General features: G+C 41.2%; 1 protein-coding gene across 4 annotated transcripts; it reads right to left on the bottom strand.

The window, feature by feature from the left end:
- Positions 1–755: 755 nt before the first annotated feature.
- cluha (CLUH binding protein of NUMT mRNA a) lies at positions 756–19,236 on the bottom strand. Of its 4 annotated transcripts, none has more exons than XM_089013993.1 (27): positions 16,642–19,236; positions 13,354–13,532; positions 13,107–13,278; positions 12,739–12,882; positions 12,489–12,616; positions 12,198–12,352; positions 11,820–11,945; positions 11,572–11,719; positions 11,072–11,164; positions 10,488–10,922; positions 10,148–10,407; positions 9,711–10,078; positions 9,078–9,179; positions 8,808–8,908; positions 8,560–8,712; positions 6,715–6,777; positions 6,379–6,623; positions 6,221–6,305; positions 5,993–6,146; positions 4,620–4,759; positions 4,249–4,329; positions 4,041–4,166; positions 3,360–3,481; positions 3,181–3,274; positions 2,972–3,106; positions 2,820–2,893; positions 756–2,272 (listed from the first exon to the last, which is right to left on the bottom strand). In XM_089013993.1, the coding sequence occupies exons 1-27, from the start codon at positions 16,778–16,780 to the stop codon at positions 2,128–2,130; spliced, it is 4,167 nt and encodes a 1,388-aa protein (XP_088870119.1). In that variant the 5' UTR covers positions 16,781–19,236; the 3' UTR covers positions 756–2,127. The 4 variants fall into 4 exon arrangements, with proteins under 4 accessions (XP_088870119.1, XP_088870120.1, XP_088870118.1 ...); XM_089013994.1 differs by having other exon boundaries at positions 9,798–10,078; positions 11,072–11,185; XM_089013992.1 differs by having other exon boundaries at positions 11,072–11,185.
- Between the last annotated feature and the right edge of the window lie 91 nt (positions 19,237–19,327).

The following is a 19,327-nucleotide window of genomic DNA, read 5'->3' on the forward strand; positions in this document are numbered from 1 at the left end:
AAAAGTGCAACCTTTGTCGACGTTTTATACGTTAATTTTAAACCCGTAAAATCTATTTGGACGCATTGTGAATGTAAATCCAAGTATTGTTGTTTTTTTTAGTATATTTCTAACCGATTCACTGCTCCGCGATCCTTGCGTGTTCTATATTAGCAGTTCGTGTTTTGTACTATACGTAGGTCTATTTACGTATAGCACTTTATGACATTAATATTTGAACAATTTTATTTAGATGTAGGACAGCCTCGATTTCACGGGGAAAAAAACTATGATGGCATGACGAAGGGGCAAATTGGCTGTCACTCGTATAGCGTTTTACCCTGGGTCCTCAAAGAGCTTCACCGTTACTTAATTCCTCTACTGATGACGCAGCATCAGGAGCGACCGGAGGTTCCGTGTCTTTCCCAAGGACACCTCGACGTGGTCGCCTCGGTGAGGATACATTGCTTAATGAAGCCGGCTTTTACTTTTTGTTTAATCGGTTATTTTTCAACAAAAGCCGCTATTTGTTTACAAACAAATGAAACAATTCTCAGTTATGGATAAAAGTAGAACCGCTATTATCAAAAAAGTACAATTATCGCAGCTTACCAGAAGCTGACAACATTCTGCGGGACAAATGGATCAGTGTAGTAATTAAATTTCTTGTTCTTTAAAGTGCTTGCGTGCCCCCTTATGGACGTTTATTGGTAATGAACGAGGGACACGAAAACGGGCCAAGATAGAAAAAGGGAGTGAAACACACGAAGCCATAGTTAAGACACATAAATCGTCTTTATAAACAGGTTTTCGCCTGCGCGCACTTTTGACTCTTAACAGCAATAAATGACTTGAAGTGAGCAGTTCATCTTGTATCATTTTAAAGTATTTGAATGACCCAATCTTCCTTTTACATTTCTAAATATTGCCAGCACAATTTCTATATTGCTTTAATCACAAACATTTATACACTGCAGAAGAGTTACATTGCTTGTATACAAGCTCAAACTGTCAGTCTTATTTTTTCATCTTCTCAATCAAGCCAGCCATTCCTTCTGTCCATTTCTTTACTTTGAGAATGTGAGGTCATATTCCTGCATAGGTTTCTCTGGGCTGCATAAAAGCAAAAACATGACAATCCAACATTGGAAGAACAAATACATAGAAAACCAGGACCACTCACTGCAAACAATAATGAGAAGAAATTAATTCTTGTCACCTATGCATTTAGAAAAATAAAACATTTGGAAAACAAATGTTCATGTCACACCAATCGTTAGCCATCCTGTTGGATTACACAAAGACTCACACATACAAATTTACATGCACAGCCTGATCAATGTGTAAAAATAGATTGAACAGTTAGTACAGAGCAAACAAATTGCTTTCAAGAGGACGGTTTATGGATATTTTTCATCAAGCAAAACGTGCTTAAATCTGATATAGATGTACACATTTTTCATTCTTTACATTTTTTATAAAACAGTTATGGCTTAAATTAACAGCTCTAAAATGTCATCAACCTTCCTGTACATGTTCACAGATGGGGAAAAAAAATCCAGCACGGAAGCCCAATGTTCACTGTTTGCTTGCAAGACTCAGCAGGCAGCAAAAATGATGACATTTAATTAAATAGGTGAGGGAAATGAGCAGTACATTCTTACAAATACAAGGCCCATTGTTTTATTTTTTTCATTTGATTTTAGTGCACATGATTCAGGTGGGCTCCATGCTGTTGGCTCTTCAAGGCTCCTTTAAAGAAAAAAACATGGTCATGGCCTAGCTGGACCTTAGAGAACAAAAGGTAAGGTTGCGGTAGAAAATGTCACCTTGGGCCTTGAGTCCAAAACTGGGATCTCTTATTCCAATGCAAACAGATTACTTACCACCTCATGGCAGGATTTCCTAAAACTGCATTACATACATTGGATACTTGTTTTCCCTCTATCACATCCTACGTTGTAGGAGTTACTTGCTCTGGACATTTGACCCATACTGCAATATCCGTTTACAGTATAATATTATTTTTTACTATTTTAATATATAGTCTACTGAGTTCCTGGGTCAACGGGCATCATGACAAGACTGTTGCTGCACAGTCTTCACCCTTCGTAACGGAAGAGATTACTGTTGAATGCATTGGGATGTTTAATCAACAGGAATTTTGTCCACTAGTTCCAGTGGGCTATCTTCTGAGGGCTGCTCACTCTTCTCCAGCAGCTCATTTTTGTCAGACTCCTGCAGCTGCTGTCGTCGCTGCACCTCAGCTTTCAGGTTCTCCAGATCTTTTTGTCTGAAATGCATATTCAGCAATTAAGTGATTATTAAAAAAACATATATCTTTTAATAAATGTTTACACAGTAAATATTGTATTAAGTTTATTTTAATGTTACCTAATCACATCTTCAACAGGATGATACTTTCAGTACCATTTTAATTCCTGGAAGTGTGAAATTTGAAATGCCTTTAATAATAAGATTGTTATCTATTAACCATTGACAACAGACATGGTGACAACTTGTAGCGAGGGTGTTTACCCTATTCCCTAGTCGGATGAAATGTCGCTCACGTTGTAATTTTCAGTGAATTTGATTGATATTAAACTTTTTTTTGGTGATCATATTGATCAGAAAGAGCAATGTGTATTCCCTTTTTTTGTCACGTTCCCACTAGTTATAATAGTTCTTTCTGGTTCTATGGTCACTATCCCACGCCTGGCACCCTGGTGGCATCACAAAACAATAAACAAATGAAAAGAGCATGCATTGATTGAAGGGCATAAACCGCTTGAAGTTATTTCAATATGACCATGCATGTATTTTCTTATCTGTACATATACCTTAGCGGGATAAAAATGATGCCATTGATGATGTTGAGTTGTTCCAGGATGTTGGCCATGCTGGGAGCTGTGAACTGATCAACATGACAAAAATAAAATAATGTTTTAATAATTGTTGACAATGGAACAAACAAACAGTTCGGGTCAGTCACCTTAAGGGGCATGATGCTGGCACTGGAGCCGTTTTTATAGATCTCGTTCATTGTTCTCTGCAGAGCTACGGCCTGTTGAGTGAGAGACTTCAAGTACTCCGAGCTTTCCTTGGTTTTTTCGTGAGCCTCGCCCATCTGAGAACAATATCACACAGTTAAAAATGAGGCCACCCAAATGAGGAAACTATAGGAGAAGAGATCACTGGTACCTGGTTCTTGTAAATACTGTAGCCTTCCTTTTCATGCTGTAGCGCCGAGCGGAACTCTGCTTTACTTTCGTAAACCCTAGCGATAAGGTGATGGCTGGGAAGAAAAAAATATCACAGATGATATGACCACTGCCTGTGAAACCATTTAGATGTGGATAAGTGCTGTCTTCATTCCCTACCTGAGCGCTACTTTGAGTGACCGTGGTCCATGGTACTTTGAGTTGATGGCTAGAGCATTCTCCACAAATCTCAGAGATAAATCGTACTCCATCACGCTGTGCAGTACCAAGCCAATGTTACCCTGAAAACAATTAGTTTTATTGCTTGCTCGTTAATATCTGATATAAGAACCACATTGAGCTGTCTCAGTCACTTCGAGTGACGTAGAATACAATTTAAGACAAATGTATAATTTATATATTTGATGCAAACACAATTTTCAATGTGATTGCACGGGTTAAATCCGAATTTTATCGGCCCACATGTCGAATCCGAACCAGCTGGGCATAGAATATCATTTGACATTTGATTCTTGGCCTGCATACCCTTGGTAGTTCAAACTATGAAGATGTGGATTATATTTTCATTGTGATACCTTTTCAAACACTAATTCATGCTTTTTTTCCTAAGACAAAAACTACAAGGCCAATCATTACAATTATTGGAGTGATGATGGTGAAGGATCTGGAAAAAGATGCAAATACGACAATTTATTTTCAGTCCACTTGAATTAAGGCCAACTTGGACAGTGATCTAATTGTTCTAGTCAGATTACAACATAAAATAAAAACAAATTCTCCTCTGCAGAATTTTTGCGATAAAGAGGTAAGGTGGCTTTGTCACAATCAATGAGAACTTACATCTAATAGTGCCATCTCCGGGTGGTCTTCACCGCACACCAACAGCAGGAGGTAACGAGCTCTGTAAAGCAGCTTTAATGCCATGGACAGTTGCCCGTTTGCAAAGCAATACAGAGCCAAGTGCATCTGGAGAACAAAGAAAGATAGCATATAGCATACTGTATATGTATAGTTAACAAATGTTGGCACAATAGATCACACAGCTTACATATTCTTGAATTGTGTTGGGATGCTCGATGCCAAGAACTCTTTCACTCATCAGAACAGCCTTTTGTTGGTTGCTGAGTGCCTGGAGGCAAGTAGGAGATAGTCATTTGGGGAGTAAAACCAATCCTAAACAAAATTGAATATGTTTGCTGTGTCCCAATTCGGGTACAACACCCCTTCGAAGCGGCAGCTGAAAGGCCATGATATCATAATACAACATCCAATCAAATATTCCTTTAAAGAAGCTCACAGTTTTCTCTTTGAGTTGTCTTTTTTTAAATATGGGATTTAGCATCGCCTAATTCAGCATCCTTAGACACCCGGGTTGGCACACAGCTGTCTCATTCTATTCATTTAATTGCCGGTGTGTACTTCGACGTGGTCTCCCATGATGTAATTAAGGCGAGCCAGTAGGCGCAGGCAGGCACAGATCTCCACATGCATAGCTCCGTATACGTTGTTGAAGAGGTTGAGGGCCTCATTGATCAGCTCGCACCCTTCCTTCAAAAATCCTGGGAAGCAAATGTGTGAGTTTAGAATCGAAAGAGAAATGCATATCGACAGACAGCCACAAAGTACCGACTGGGCATTTTAAAAATCATTTAAAATACAATGCGTTTCTTGATGTATACATCACGGACCATAAAAATTACTTCAGAATTATCATGATCATTTCAACCAGTTGTGTTGCAGCATGGAAAACATGCCGCCCAAGAAAGCTGTATATCAGGGGTCGGGAACCTATGGCTCTTTTGATGATTGCATATGGCTCGCCGATAAAATGAAATACATATTCTCGCTTTTTCGCCGTTCATCTCCACTTGGGGCTGCAGTTGGCGGAAAGCGCAATTTTGATTGGATGACACTGACCTAGGTTGGCGGAAAGCGCAATTTTGATCGGATGACACTGACCTAGGTTGGCGGAAAGCGCAATTTTGATTGGAAGATACTGGCCGTCATGTTGAAACATGTAAACATCCCTTTAAATGAGCCCAACGAGTAAAAAAAATGATGAGTACACTCCAGCTTGAATGCAGCGGAGGATTCACGATTCTAATTTGCAATTAAACAATAACGTCGATGAAACAGTCGAATGTCAGTGATATTTTAACACGCCCCATGTTAACGTCAGCATCAATATACTTCTGCGAGAAGAATATTGCAGATAGCAAGTGTGGAAGCTAATGAGCCGTGTGCAGGCTAGCTAGCAGTAACTTCGCCTGTGGACCCGGCAAGTTGACTTTTATTCTTATCCTTTGGCTGGATTTTTACCAATCATGAGGAACAGAAAACCATTCATGTAAACGGTGAGTACCGTCACAAAGTTATTTTAAATAATACATTCTGACATTTTGTTGAAAAGTGGCCGCGCGTGCGTGTGTGTTTTTGTGCGTGCGTGTGTGTGTGTGTGTGTGTGTGTGTGTGTGTGTGTGTGTGTGTGTGTGTGTGTGTGTGTGTGTGTGTGCGCGCGCGCTCGCGTGTGTGTGGCTCTCACTGAAAAACATTTCTAAATATTTTATTTTTATCAAAGTCAAAGTCACCTTTATTGTCAAATATGCTAATATGCATGACATACAGCAGAGATGAAATTACTGTCCTCTCGGACCCAGTATGCAAGGCACTTATAATGACTTTAACAACCATAATAAACATGGCTCTCTTAGTCAAAAAGGTTACCGACCCCTGCTGTATATTAACAAATTATGATTTAAAGGATGCTTCAGGAGTGATTTTGTGAGCCTCACCTTGTTGCACCTTGGCCTGGCCACTCTGGAAGAAGTGGAAGGCATCAGAGGCTTTGGGGTTGACGTGTTTTACTACTGGGAAAATGTTAAGTATGTCCTCCTCTGTAAAGGTAGGCTTATGGCGGCTGTCGAAGTTATACTCCTTTATGACAATCTGGAGAGCAGATCAAAGTATTTAAAAGGTATAATAAGATGACGGTAATTTTTAAAGATATTTTTAAAACCTACTTGGACACCTGTTTTCACTGATATTTCTCTGAGTAAAGTGATTTTCTGAATGGCGTATTTGTCAACCACCTGGTCCACATTTTCACTGTGGAAGTAGGCAGATGACAGACTTAATCATAATGCACCAGCAGAAGAAAAACAACCAGATAAGTTGTTACCATTGGATGATGAAGTGATAGTAGCTTCGCGCTTCAGAAGCAATGTTCTTCCACAACTCGCTGGGCGTTAGGCTGGCCCACGCCGTGTTGTCACCACTTCCAGGAACCTTGTTGCGACGCTTTCGGCTTTTGCGGCGAGACACAAGCTCGTCAGCTGGCAGGTGCCCAACAGCATCCGGGAAGGAACTCAGTAAGCAGTTTAGGAAATGGCTTACAGCAGCAGAGAGCGCTGACAGCTCCACACCCTTTGTGATTTAAAAAATATATAAAAACAATTTTTTTTGAGTCAAAACATAAATATGCAAATATGTGAAAATGACAGAGAATCTTATCTACCTGCAAGTATGCCTTGAAGATATGTTTTGCACATCTGGTGATCAATTCAATGATGCCTATTCTCTGAAAATGAAAAGAAAAAAAAAACAGAATGGGGAAAATCAAATTCAGTTACACTGCATGTAAAACAAACACTTGCACATAATTATGTATCAATACAATACATATTGATTTATATCACGCTTTAACAACAGCTGAAGCTGTAACAAATCGCTTAACATGGACAACTATCATATATAGGAAATGAAGCAGTCACAAAGATAGTAGAAAGCACCAGGGAGTAAAGCAGAGATCAAGTCGGAATTATGCGAGTCGAATGCTAAAGTGTACAAGTGAGTTTTGAGACGGGTTTTAAAGATGGGCAGAGAGGGAGATTGTCAAATATTTAGTGGCAGGTCATTCCAGAGAGCATCATAGCCAGTGTCATCACTGCAAAACTATGGTTACAAGTTACATTTAGCAGTCCCCCCCAAACCAAAAAATGACAAAATATTTTTGTGAATACTACACTGGAACTGCATTTTTTATGATAATGTTTAAGACTAGCATCCATTAAAAATTACGCCGGATTTATAATTACCAAAAAATATTGTTTCAATTAAAATAGATTTGTTTCTGGATTCCACAAAAAATAGGGCTGAATATTTTTAGTTAAAAAAAACAAGATTTCTGGACTTCACTTTTTTTCTCTTCCAGTCATCATGATATAATGAATGGTTGAAAAGGTTTCTTCAGCCGTCATCTGTACTCTTTGAAGGTGTCAGACGTTTCGCTTCTTATCCAAGAAGCTTCTTCAGCGAACTAAAGTCTTACTGGTAGTATCGGCCCTCTATATATATCCCTACTGTCCAGACATGGCGGTGCAGTAACCTGCTATGATAGGTCCCTGCTCTCAGGTTGGGGGGAGCAGAGGACTACTCTCTGTGGCTCCACTGATTGTTCCTATTGTCCTCAGTACCCTCAGTGGTCATTTAACAAATGTCAGAAAGAAAGAATAGGGAATGAAACAAAAAAGATACAAAAAGGAGAGGAGTAGCAGTACCTTACATTGCAGGAGTTTCTGAAAAACTACAGTCCTTTGTCCTTTGGCAACACAAAATTCCTACTTATTTCAAACCGATAAACACTTGAAGGCAAAAATTAGTGCATCTAAAGGATAGGATGCCAAATGAAAAACAAAGTAATGTAGTTTATTCCATACATTGTAAGAATGAAAATTGTAAAGAGCAGTACATTGGGGAGACTAAACAAATTCTCCAAAAAAGACTATCAACATCGCAGGGATAATACTAGTGGGCCTCAATCGGAAGTACATATGCACCTAAAAGCTAGCAACCACTCATTTGACGACAATGAGGTTAAAATATTATCAAAAGAACATAGATGGTTTGAAAGGGGAGTAAAAGAAGCGATTTTCATAAAACAGCTAAATCCTTCACTAAACCGATATGGTGGGGTGAGGTTCAATTTGGGTCGTTTGTACAACAGCCTGCTTAGGCAACATAGGATTAGTAATACTGATGTGGTGATACCGGAGGAAGTGGAGCAATCAGGCCAGTCATTAGTCAGGACAATAGGAACAATCAGTGGAGCCACAGGGAGTAGTCCTCTGCTCCCCCCAACCTGAGAGCAGGGACCTATCATAGCAGGGTCCGGCACCGCCATGTCTGGACAGTAGGGATATGTATAGGGCCGATACTACCAGTAAAACTAGTTAGCTGAAGAAGCTTCTTGGATAAGAAGTGAAACGTCCGACACCTTCAAAGAAGTACAGATGACGGCTGAAGAAACCTTTTCATCGATGGACCACTCCTGTTCGACTGAGAGCTTACACATTGGACCTACATAGAAGTGTTCCAGCTGGGCTTTGGCAGGAGTCTTGTCCACAAACTCCAGTACGGTGCCCAAGTAGCGTACATTGATGCCCGCCTGGTGCAAGGCCTCAGTCAGAGTGGCTCCATCCATGGGCAGAGCGCTTTGGTCCAAACAGTCTTTAACCTAGTGAGAAGACAACCGCTCTTAATTCAGACCCATGGTCTGTTTGCAAATTTAACTCTAAAATAAATGTAGTAACGACGGCACACATCACTGACCAGTGATGGAATCTGGCAGGAAACGAGAAAGGCAGCAGCATCTTTGAGCAACTGCTTTTGCTTCTGGATGTCATCTGTGCTGTCGTCTGGGAAGCGTACTCCTGGTTCAATAATACACTTGTTATTCACATTTCAAACCATGTAGGGTAAACTGGACAGCCTCATGGACAGTTGTTCGACAATCATGCACAGGTACACTACAGAATTTTATTTTCCATTTACTTTATACTCCTCAACTACTGAAAAATTAAACATAATGCCAGATTTCACCTGTAGAGAAGATGTCCGGGTTGAAGCGGATGTCGAAGGACGTATTGCTGATGGAGCCGACTGCCTTGCAGGCATTGAGGACAACCTCACGGTTTTTTTGGTCTGTTTCAAAAGGGACAGACCCATAAGAAAGAGGACAAGCAAAACTATTGAGCAATGAGTTAAAATGTCAATTTAGGAATATTTTCTCAATCAGTATCTACAGTAAACACAACATGCAAAAACACTACAGAGTATCAGTTTAAAGTCAACACCACCCAGAAAAACGTGTCAACATGCACAGCATACACGGCCAAGCAAGCAAATCAACCATTGAAATGTCAATCTCAAACTCAATTTGATTGACAACAGGATCATTTTTTGTTGCATTTTTTTTTATTTGTTCAGCAGACTAGTCCATTGACGTGGGTTGATGGGGGGGATTAATAAACAGTTTTCCCCATGCAGGTTGAGAACTGAGCAGATACAGCTAGCCAGGTGGATTGGAGCTATTTAAAATGTTGATCTTATTTCCATTACTCCTAACATCTAAACTCCTTTTATCTTTTTGACAATCCACCAGAATAGCTGTCTCAGTCTTTGAGGTTTTTTTTTTTTTTTTTTTTTTTTGGGGGGGGGGGGGGGGGGACGTACCAATACCAGATCCATCGTCGGCAACTAAGGTTTCCGCCAGCTCTTTGGCCTGAGCTAATCCCGGAATACTTTCCTCAAGATCCTTACCCTCCAGAGGGCTCTTGCACTCCCCATTCTGTGTGGCTGTGGGCTCCGTAGGCCCATTGGTGGCAGCCGTTGAGGGAGTTTCCTCCCTGCTGCCCTTTTGGACCGGGCCATCTGTCGTGTCTAGCGTGCTTGAGTCTGACGCAGTAGTTTGTGTTGCATCAGCACCAGCCTCTGTTTCGGACGTTTGAGTGATGGCTGGAAGTTTTTCGTTCCTACTGGCCTCCTTGTTTGCTTTCTGCTGCATGAGTTGTAGTGCAGCCATCTTCATAAACAAAAGATATCTAGAAAGGGACAAAATCCACCCTTACACTTGTATTACAAAAACAGTAGAGCTGTGGACAAAGACTAACCTGTGCTCAACAAAGGCCTCAATGAGTTCTTGGCGAAGGCAGGCGAGGCGGTGGCGGTGTTGGCGGGGGAAGCCCTGACGTTGACATTCTGGAGCTAACTCCTCTCCCTCCACAGGAAGGAAGTTAAGGTCAGGTGGGAAAGTGCGAAGAAGGTCCAGAATATAGTGACGGCCATCGTTTCCAATGATGCCTTTACATTCGACGGATGAGCAAAGCTCCACTGCCTCGTTCTTCTCGTTTAGCACATTGTACCTCTGGACCTTTGAGGAAGAGTCAGAACAAGTCATTGTTAAAATGTTATTAATATTAGTTTGGAGGAAACAGTGGTTCTGTTACTGACTTTGAGGGGCCTGCTGGTCTTTGCCAGAAGCTCCAGGTATTTGCTGTGGGACACAACTGTCTTTCCAAAGTCGATGGAGCCATAAATAACACTCTGCTCCTGCTCACGCTCCAGGATGCCGGGGATGATTGACTGGGCGGTAACACGGTAGCCTCTGTAGTCCACCACCACTGTGCCCAGCGTGTATAGTCCTTCCACATCCACTGCACCGTACGCTCTCACGCCATTTAAGTCATTAGTGGGTGCGACATGCGCGGCAGCGTCCCCACCCAGCTCGCGGTAATGGTCCTTCACATCAAAGCCCGGACTGAAGAAGATGTTGTTCCAGATGAACATCTGCATGTGCGTTTCATCACCGGGGTTGATGGCCATTACGTTTCCGTCAATAACTGCCATAGCGCCGCGTGTAGCCGCTGCTGCAAAGTCACTGTGGACCTGCAAAGAGGACAAAAGGGAAAAGTATTTGAGACGAGCCGTTTGATAAACTCTCCACACAGCAGTGATCGTCACTTTCCACTTAACGTGAGACAACTTGTATGGTTTTATTTATACCCGTTTTTAATACAGAGAAGACAGAAAAGCACCTTGAAAATAGCTCGCTCTCTAAGCAGGCGATCAGGCAGGTTCTTACGAGGAAGCTCTCTTGTCGTCTGCAACTCCTCATTCCAATCTCTAGTCTGAAGATAAGCATAACTGCACTGTTAAATGAAAACAAATAGCTGCAATTAAAATGGTCTATTATCCATCCATCCGTCTATTTACTACCACTTACAGGGCTGTGAAATGAAGAGAAAATCAGAGGAAAAATACAAGTTAAAAATAATGAAAGAAATGTTGGTAAAAGAAAATTTCATGCTATCTTTAGCCTGCGTTAAGTTCTTGCCGAGTTGCAGTCAAAACATCTGGCGCTCAACTGGAGTAAACATCCGCATGTCCACATGGCTCTTAAATCAAAGTATACCCCTCCCAAATGATTTTCCATGCAAAAATAGTTTAATAAAAATTATGCTCTTCACAACATAATTCGTGGAATCCCGCAAACGTGCCTGAATTTTGCAGCACTGCACTAATTGGGTTGCCATACCTGTCCTGGTATGTGCTCCTCATAACCCAAGCGGGAGGTGTAGGCATCCTCGGCTCGAACACAGTCCATGGAATGGTCAACTTGTGGTGATGTCCAGCTATAGACCTGGAAAGGCGTGGCTATTCGCTCGAACGGATGCCTCTGGACCCTGCAGTCCCACCGGGAAAGTAATCACTTGTTTGATGGGTATTTTTCTCATGCCGACCAACATGTGCACCAGTACCAGATAAGAATGGAGACATCCTTACCTTTTCTTTTGCAGGGCAGTGAAATTTTTCTTGAAGGCAGGGCTGATCTGGCACAGTAGTTCCACCAGAGAATGGCTCAAGAAACTTGGGTTGGCTGGTTTGGGATTGAAGGTGTAGGTAGTCGACCTGGAACAACAGAAAAATTCAGGCCAGTTCGGCACCGGAAGCAACATAAACAATGTTCACTTAATCTCATCAAGTCTTTATTTAAATGTCATTCATTCATAATTGTGTATCCAATGTCGTAATACTATCACATTTAAAATGAGAAAAGTAACGGTGAAGGTTCCATCTGAAGAGCATATTTGACTGTTCACTGCAACAATAGCTCCACTTGAGGCGTTAAAACATTAAGATAAATTGGAGAAGTAGACTAACTGGTTGAGGTAGAAGCCACGTGTTGAGGCCGTGACACTGACGTGGCGCTCTTCGACTGTCACGATGTACAAGTACATGAGGTCACCATGCATCTTTCTGTTACCAGGGGGAGGGTTCCAGCCACTCATGGTCAGGACCTTCAGGCACTGCATAGGCTGTTGAGAAAGACATGCAGGTGTACATTCTGTTGAACTGCTACATTTGGTCTCGCAAAAAAACAAAAAAACAAAAAAAAAAAAAAAAAAACAATAATACAGACCCAAACTGCATTGTTAAAAAAAAGGGTTTTACCTTCCAGTCCTTATTTTGTGGCTGAAGTGGTATCAGTGGACGTTCTTTACTGCCAGGGAGAATGTGCTCTGGGGGGGTGCAGTCAATCTGCTCCAGATCGCTGCCCTTTTTCTTCCGCTTCCCACTATCTGCAGTCCAAAAAAAAAGACAAAGAAAGAAACTCACATCTACCGCAAGCTGTCACCGTGTAAGATCTGACAAAGTTGTGTCATCTTCAACATCACAGGATGTTGCAGCAATCTCAAGGTACCTCCAAGGTCTCCATCCGTGAAAATACTTAGAAAGGAAAGAGAGTTGCAGTCTACTCCATTGTAGGCATCTGATGGGTCCATGCTCTTCAAAAGGTCTCTGATGTGACGCACGTGGATGCGGGCTTCACGCACAGTGTATGGCTCTAGACACGCACAAACAAAAGCACTTTCAAAAATAAGTGTGTATCGTCATAATGTGTCAAATTTGGCATAGATGGGGTTATCTACGTTCTATTAATGTTACTCAGCAGAATTTCGTCGGTCAATCCTTAACATTTGGACTTTTGTCACCTCCCGTGTAACAAATATATTTATTTAGAAGACTGTACGGGATGGAACAGTCACTGCACATGCAGATCACACTGACCTTCCACCACTTTGAGCAGTGAGCCTTCCTGTAGGCCTTCAATGGATTTCAGCTCAGCAAAGTTGGCCAGCACATTTCCATCTAGCTGCAGTGAGAAACAGGTGCGGTGGCAGGTGTCCTCTCTGTCTATCAACACGTGATGAATCTCCTGCACCATCTCCTGAGGAGACACCTGAGAACGAAGAAGAACAGGGAGTAGATAAGAGACAAGTACAATATCGGCGTCTTTTGATTATTTTTTATGTACCTGAAGATCAAAAGGCTCGGCTCCGGGTGCCTGGATCCTAACGGTGAAACCCGTGTCCTGGATGACAATCACCTCCTGTTCGTTGGAGTCATCGCCTCCATTAATGTCACTGTGCCTGTCCTTTGATTCCAACTCTTCTATGTGATCATTTGCCCCTCCACCATTCACCATGACTGTGTCTGCAGAAAAACACAAACACAAAGCTCACTTATGTGGTTTTCCAAGGAGCACAAGCAAAAACTCTGTCATGATGCAACAAAATCATGAATGTGTACCCTAAAATTGGCTGGCAATCAGGCCAAGGTGTATGCCACCAAGTGCCTAATGACAGCTGCGTTAGGTTAGAGCATGCCCATGAGCCTTGTGAGGCTAAGCAGATTTGAACATGAATGAATAGTGGATGCAATGAAATATTTTGGTACTGAAATTTACAAACATCACTTGCCAATTCACACGTCATTATTATCTCCAAGAGTAAATATGAGTGACATAGAAAGGAAAGGCTAAGGAAATTGACTAGTAGGACTGAGGACTATTCGGAAGGATTCATACATTAGGGATTCAGCTGCTGTCAGTGCGTATGAATGTGTGTGTACGTGCGCGTATGTGCGTCCTTGCTCACCGTCAAGGGTAACATAGCGTCAGGGCTGCTAAAATGGGGGGTGGAGCTTCATAAACTAGATCCTGAAAGGCACTGGTAACAACTGAAGGGGGGGAGGGACATTGGACAGAATAGCCCAACCCTGAATACCAAAAAACAGCTACACGCCAGTTTGAACTGTCTTAAACAAGGATTGGGTGCAACTTGAGCTAAAATATCTGCATGAGGTGGTCAAAAATCAACTAGAATTTTTGTACGATGATTACTATTGGGCTCTATGATGTTCAAATTTCCAAATTTTACAATATGGTGAGTGGAAAAAATAAAGGTTGTGCACATATAACAAACTGAAGTCTCCCAAAACATATGTATTAAAAGTATTGTACCTTGGATCAAAATGTTTTCGCGAGCACATGCACTACTGGCTGAGTCCCATTCACTTAAAGGAGATTTTTCATCACTTAAAAATGGCCATGGGAACTAAAATGTTTGGCCTTTCTTCCATACCTACCAAGCGAAAACAAATATACATTTGTTAATCGCAGTAAACTGTAGAATTTCAGCTGAATAATAAAAATATCCCACAAGCCAACGAGACACACAATCTATGAAACCCGATGAGATAAGTCAATGCAAAATGTAAATTGTTTGTCAAACAACTACTGAACAGTTCAGAGCAGTGAAGCGCATCACATCTGAAAGCACACAAATCAAACCTGAGTCCTGTTCCAGGGATAAGTAAGAGGGTCAAGTCTAAGGATAAATTGAACATTAATCTGACAAAGACGCAGACAAGTAGAAACAACAAGACTATACACGTGCTGAGCTTTACAATCCGAAACGCACAATCAACCAGTCTGTGATAAATTGCAAATGTCATTGATGGCAACAGCCATGACATCAATGAAAAATAACATTCAAGGTTTTATGTGGTATTCACTGCACTATGACAAAGTTGTCTAACCCATTTAAAATTTAAGTATTTCAATCAATGAGGTGGGATTGTGCCCATGTCTGAGTTTGACTTCATTACGGTAAAACAAACAGGAAGCGTAATTATCTTGTCGGATTGGATGTGCTTGTGAGCTGAGGTGTAGTATGAGGGTGTCTGTGAGTCTCGGGATTAACCCAGTCACCCTTCACCCATCGCTGCAGCATTAAATCCACAGAGCACCATCCTTGACCAATGCAACATGCTGGTCCCAGAAGCAGGAACAATGTTTTGGCATGTGACTATTAAATCTGTTCAATTACAGCAACCATTGATTATTTCAAAGATGGATGAAATCATTCAGCACAATGCACCTTATTTTATGCACAACAAATAACACATCTTGGTTCATCAATCTATGGCAGTGATGTCGTGACGAGCAAAAACTAAACTGATCTGTACAATACATTTGTTGGCATCCTATTGAAAATTTCTCATGTTAAATATGACTGTGTTGGGCAGAATTGTACATCCAAAATCATTACTTTCCAGGAGAACATTTAAATATTACACACGCACACACACACGGAAATGTGAAATGGTATTAAATTAACTAAATTACTACATTTATTGGCGTACGGTAATTGTATGAAGATTAAAAATGCCCCCCAGTATAGTCGTAGCAGATATGCAGGCGCTGTTTTTTTAATTGGCACAAAATAATTGAGCCAGAACTTGAGCAATAATGAGAATATTTACAATGGTAATGCTAATTTATGAAATTGGACTCGTAGAGGTGCGTCAACAGACTTGATGACATTTTCCTGTCAAACAAGGGTCACACGACAACCACGCAGGCTGCGGCGTCTTGCTTGCCAAGTTGTGTAACTTCTTTCCCGGCTGACTACCACCCTCGACTCGGTGTCAATTTCGAAACATGAACACGGTGCTCCGGGTCCTCCGAGAACGGACCAACTTCAGCGCCCAGATGACTCACCAGTTTTCAGGTCTCATTAAAAAGCGTAACCTTACTTTCCCCTGTGAACGCACCTTCAATATTTTTTTCTATGTAACCACCGGCTTCCGCTTCCCGGGCGCGGAGGCACACTCGATTTCATCCTCACCGGTGGGGGAGAACTGGAGGTTGGGAACATGTTTCGACAGACTCACGGGTGCATTTGCCGTCTTAAAAACGACTCGCCTTGGACAAGAAAATTCCCGCAATGAATGGGAAGTCTGAGATGAATTCGTGACGAGTGGGACAGCAATCTAAGGGATACGTTATAATCCAGGACCCCCGTGTCATGCCGAAAGTGTGCGACGCTATTGAAGGTGACCTTCAGTAACACGTACGTCACGGCGAGTTTGCGCAAAACGAGTCAAACTTCAAATAGTTTCCCTTTGCAGTTCTTAAACTAAAACTGACGATTTGCGGTTATTGCGTGTGCCGATAAGCTATGTTTCACTAGCAAGGCTAAAGCACTTGACAGTGGGGCAACTGTTAGCCTGTCAGCTAAACTGTTTGGGTTAGTTAGATGTGGAATCGGCATCGATTGTCACGCATTCGTCGCAATTACCAGCTTGTGCAAACATGCCGATTTTGAATTTTGCTGAGGAGCTATAGAAACATTGCGATGATACAATTAGCGTGCACTCCAGGTGCAGCGCTCGTCATATAACACACGCCATATAACAAATGAGAACGCGACCATCCCACACTTTACGCATGTAGAAATAATGCTTTTTTTTTTCTCACCAGAGCCGTGCGAATCTTTCAAATGTGCTTTGCTGGTTTCTTGTGCGTCCTGAGCTCCATGCCCGGCTTCCGACACAGCAACATCAGCCGGACGGCAGCCGGGCGCAGAAGCCTGGGTGTCGTCCGTCTTGCTCACCATGGTCACAACGACAAACGGCAGACGTGACAGTGTTCGAAGAGAGCTAGTCACAAGTCGTCTTGGTATGTTTTAAGAACGGTTGGCAGGGGACGGGTTTACAATAACAACTATGCTTCGGAAGGACACCGCTGTATGAATCACACGTGCTTCTCTTCTCCTCCTCTTGACCTCTTTGCCTTTGCCTCGCTTGGCCCCGCCCACTGACTGAGGCAACTACGGGAAGTCACACGCGACAAATCGCATAACTACATGTCATAGTTTAAATGTTTTATATTTTATTATAATAATAATTTAAATTTATATTTTGTTATTGTGCTTATTCACACACAGTGCAGAAGACAGTGTTAAAGATGTTTTTTAAGTGTTCCTCTTTTTTAAAATCAAAATATGGTCACACTGCTGGATTGGTTACCTTCACGTTCTGCTACCTGGTGAAACATAATTTATTTGCTCTGTCACTATAGGTCGCAGACGAACAAAGACATTTGCGGTGTTTAACATTTTCCGGACCAGGTAGTAAAAAGGTGGTTGGGCATCACTTGTGGGCGTAACAGAAAGTACAAAGGGGTGTAAAGACCACAATACTCAATCAACTGGTGAACTTTGACCACTTTGACCTACATAGAGTATAATCAGCACTTGACAATCTCACAGTGGAGTCGGACAATGAAGGATATCAATTTCGCTCGCATCACATGCATACATATGGTAGAATATTCCATGTGTAAAGTATACCTTACAGCTGTTATTATTCCATTAATGTTCCAATTAGCTGAAGTAGGTATTCTCCAAGTTTTTGCAGAATCAAAGGCACTTTTATTGTCTAACTACAATACATCCCTAGTCTGTTTACCTCTCTAAGAAGGTTGTTCTTATCACCTTTCGAATAACAAATATTTAGGTTTTCATATACATGTAGTTCCATAGCAGATTTTGCCATGGGCTGGCTTGTTTCTATCAAATACAGAATGTATACATGTAGTGTTCTCGCTCAGTGGGCACTTCTAACAATTAAAGGTAACATGCAAAAATAAAAAAAGATCAGACGGCCTACTGCACAGGTGTCAATGTCAAGGCCCGGGGGCCAAATTCGGCGCGCCACATAATTTTTTTCGGCCTGCGAAAGCAAATCAAACTCGTGAAATTCCATGATGCTTGCTAAAATCCTAACCAAAATGTCATGTTTTTGGATGTAAACCACAATAGCACTCATTATTCTTGGCTTCAGATTAGAAAACTAGTTATTCATTAATTTGTTGTGCGCTCTATAAGTAATATGTGGAGGGGTTTAAACATTGTAATGGCTTCCCCAAATTCATAATGGCCCTCCAGAGAAAACCATAAGTACAATGTGGCCCGTGGCAAAAAATGACTTTGACACCCCTGTGCATATTTTATTATTTATGATTATATTTACATTGCAATTGAGTCTTTCTCATGGACCTCATCTGATGATCTACTAGATGAACTATCCAGGATGTGTATTATAAAGCATTCAAAACAAGCAGACTGATTGGTATTGTTTGTTTATTCCAATCAGGTTGACAGTGCAATTTACAGAGTTGATGCAGTTGTTAGCTCACCCCAAGACATGAGAACCGCACATCCCCTTTGTGGTTCATGGTGTCAAGCACGCATCAACTACTAGCGCTTCACAGCAAACGCTTCTTGGGGCCACAAAGAGTTGATTGAAACTATTCTAATAACCCCAAACAGGATAAAAAGATGGAAGACGCTTTTTTTCTGGCTGCAGGATGTTGGAATACATTGCAGCAAATTGAGGATTATTGCCTTTAAATAAAAAGAACAAAATATCTAATTATAAGGGCACTCTATTTAAAAGGTAAGCTTGCTTTGGCTCAGTCCTGTGATCATACTGAATCACAGAGGCAAAACAAGTGTGTTAAAGCTGAATATGTAGAAATCCAAAACATGACTTCTGATACTGCAGTGCTACAACTGGATGGAGAAAGATGTTCTGCCTGTTGTGTCTTTTTAGGATTCTGTGTTTTGAAGTCTTGAATTAGAATCCTTCTGTAAAGCAACGTTACCAGGAAGTTGTAAGAATGACACAGTCATACTATCTTGGCTTATGATTTGGGAGAAATGTATTAGCTGTGGTTGTATCCTGACAATGATGTGGCATAGCAGCATGCCTACAAGTTTATTGCTGTTACGATTGTGACAGCTAACCCGGTCTTCACACGTTCAGGCAACAACTACGATTCGTCAGAATAACAAAATATGACGCAAGTAAAATAATGTGGCATTACCCATCAAGAAAAGTGGACAATAGTATTAATATATGACTGGTTTAAGTCCGCAGAACACCCGTCACAACCTAAACATAAGACATAACAATTGATATGCTGGTCGACTGAAGATAAAACATAATATTAAATTCCAATGTCAGCATTTAGGACTTGCCTCACATGTCTTATTTCAAGTAAAAATAAATATATATATATATAAATATATATATATATATATATATATATATATATATATATATATATATATATATATATATATATATATATATATATA

The sequence above is a fragment of the Hippocampus bargibanti genome, linkage group LG14 (assembly GCF_051943395.1).
Source record: "Hippocampus bargibanti isolate YZ-2025 linkage group LG14, ASM5194339v1, whole genome shotgun sequence".
NCBI lineage: Eukaryota > Metazoa > Chordata > Actinopteri > Syngnathiformes > Syngnathidae > Hippocampus > Hippocampus bargibanti.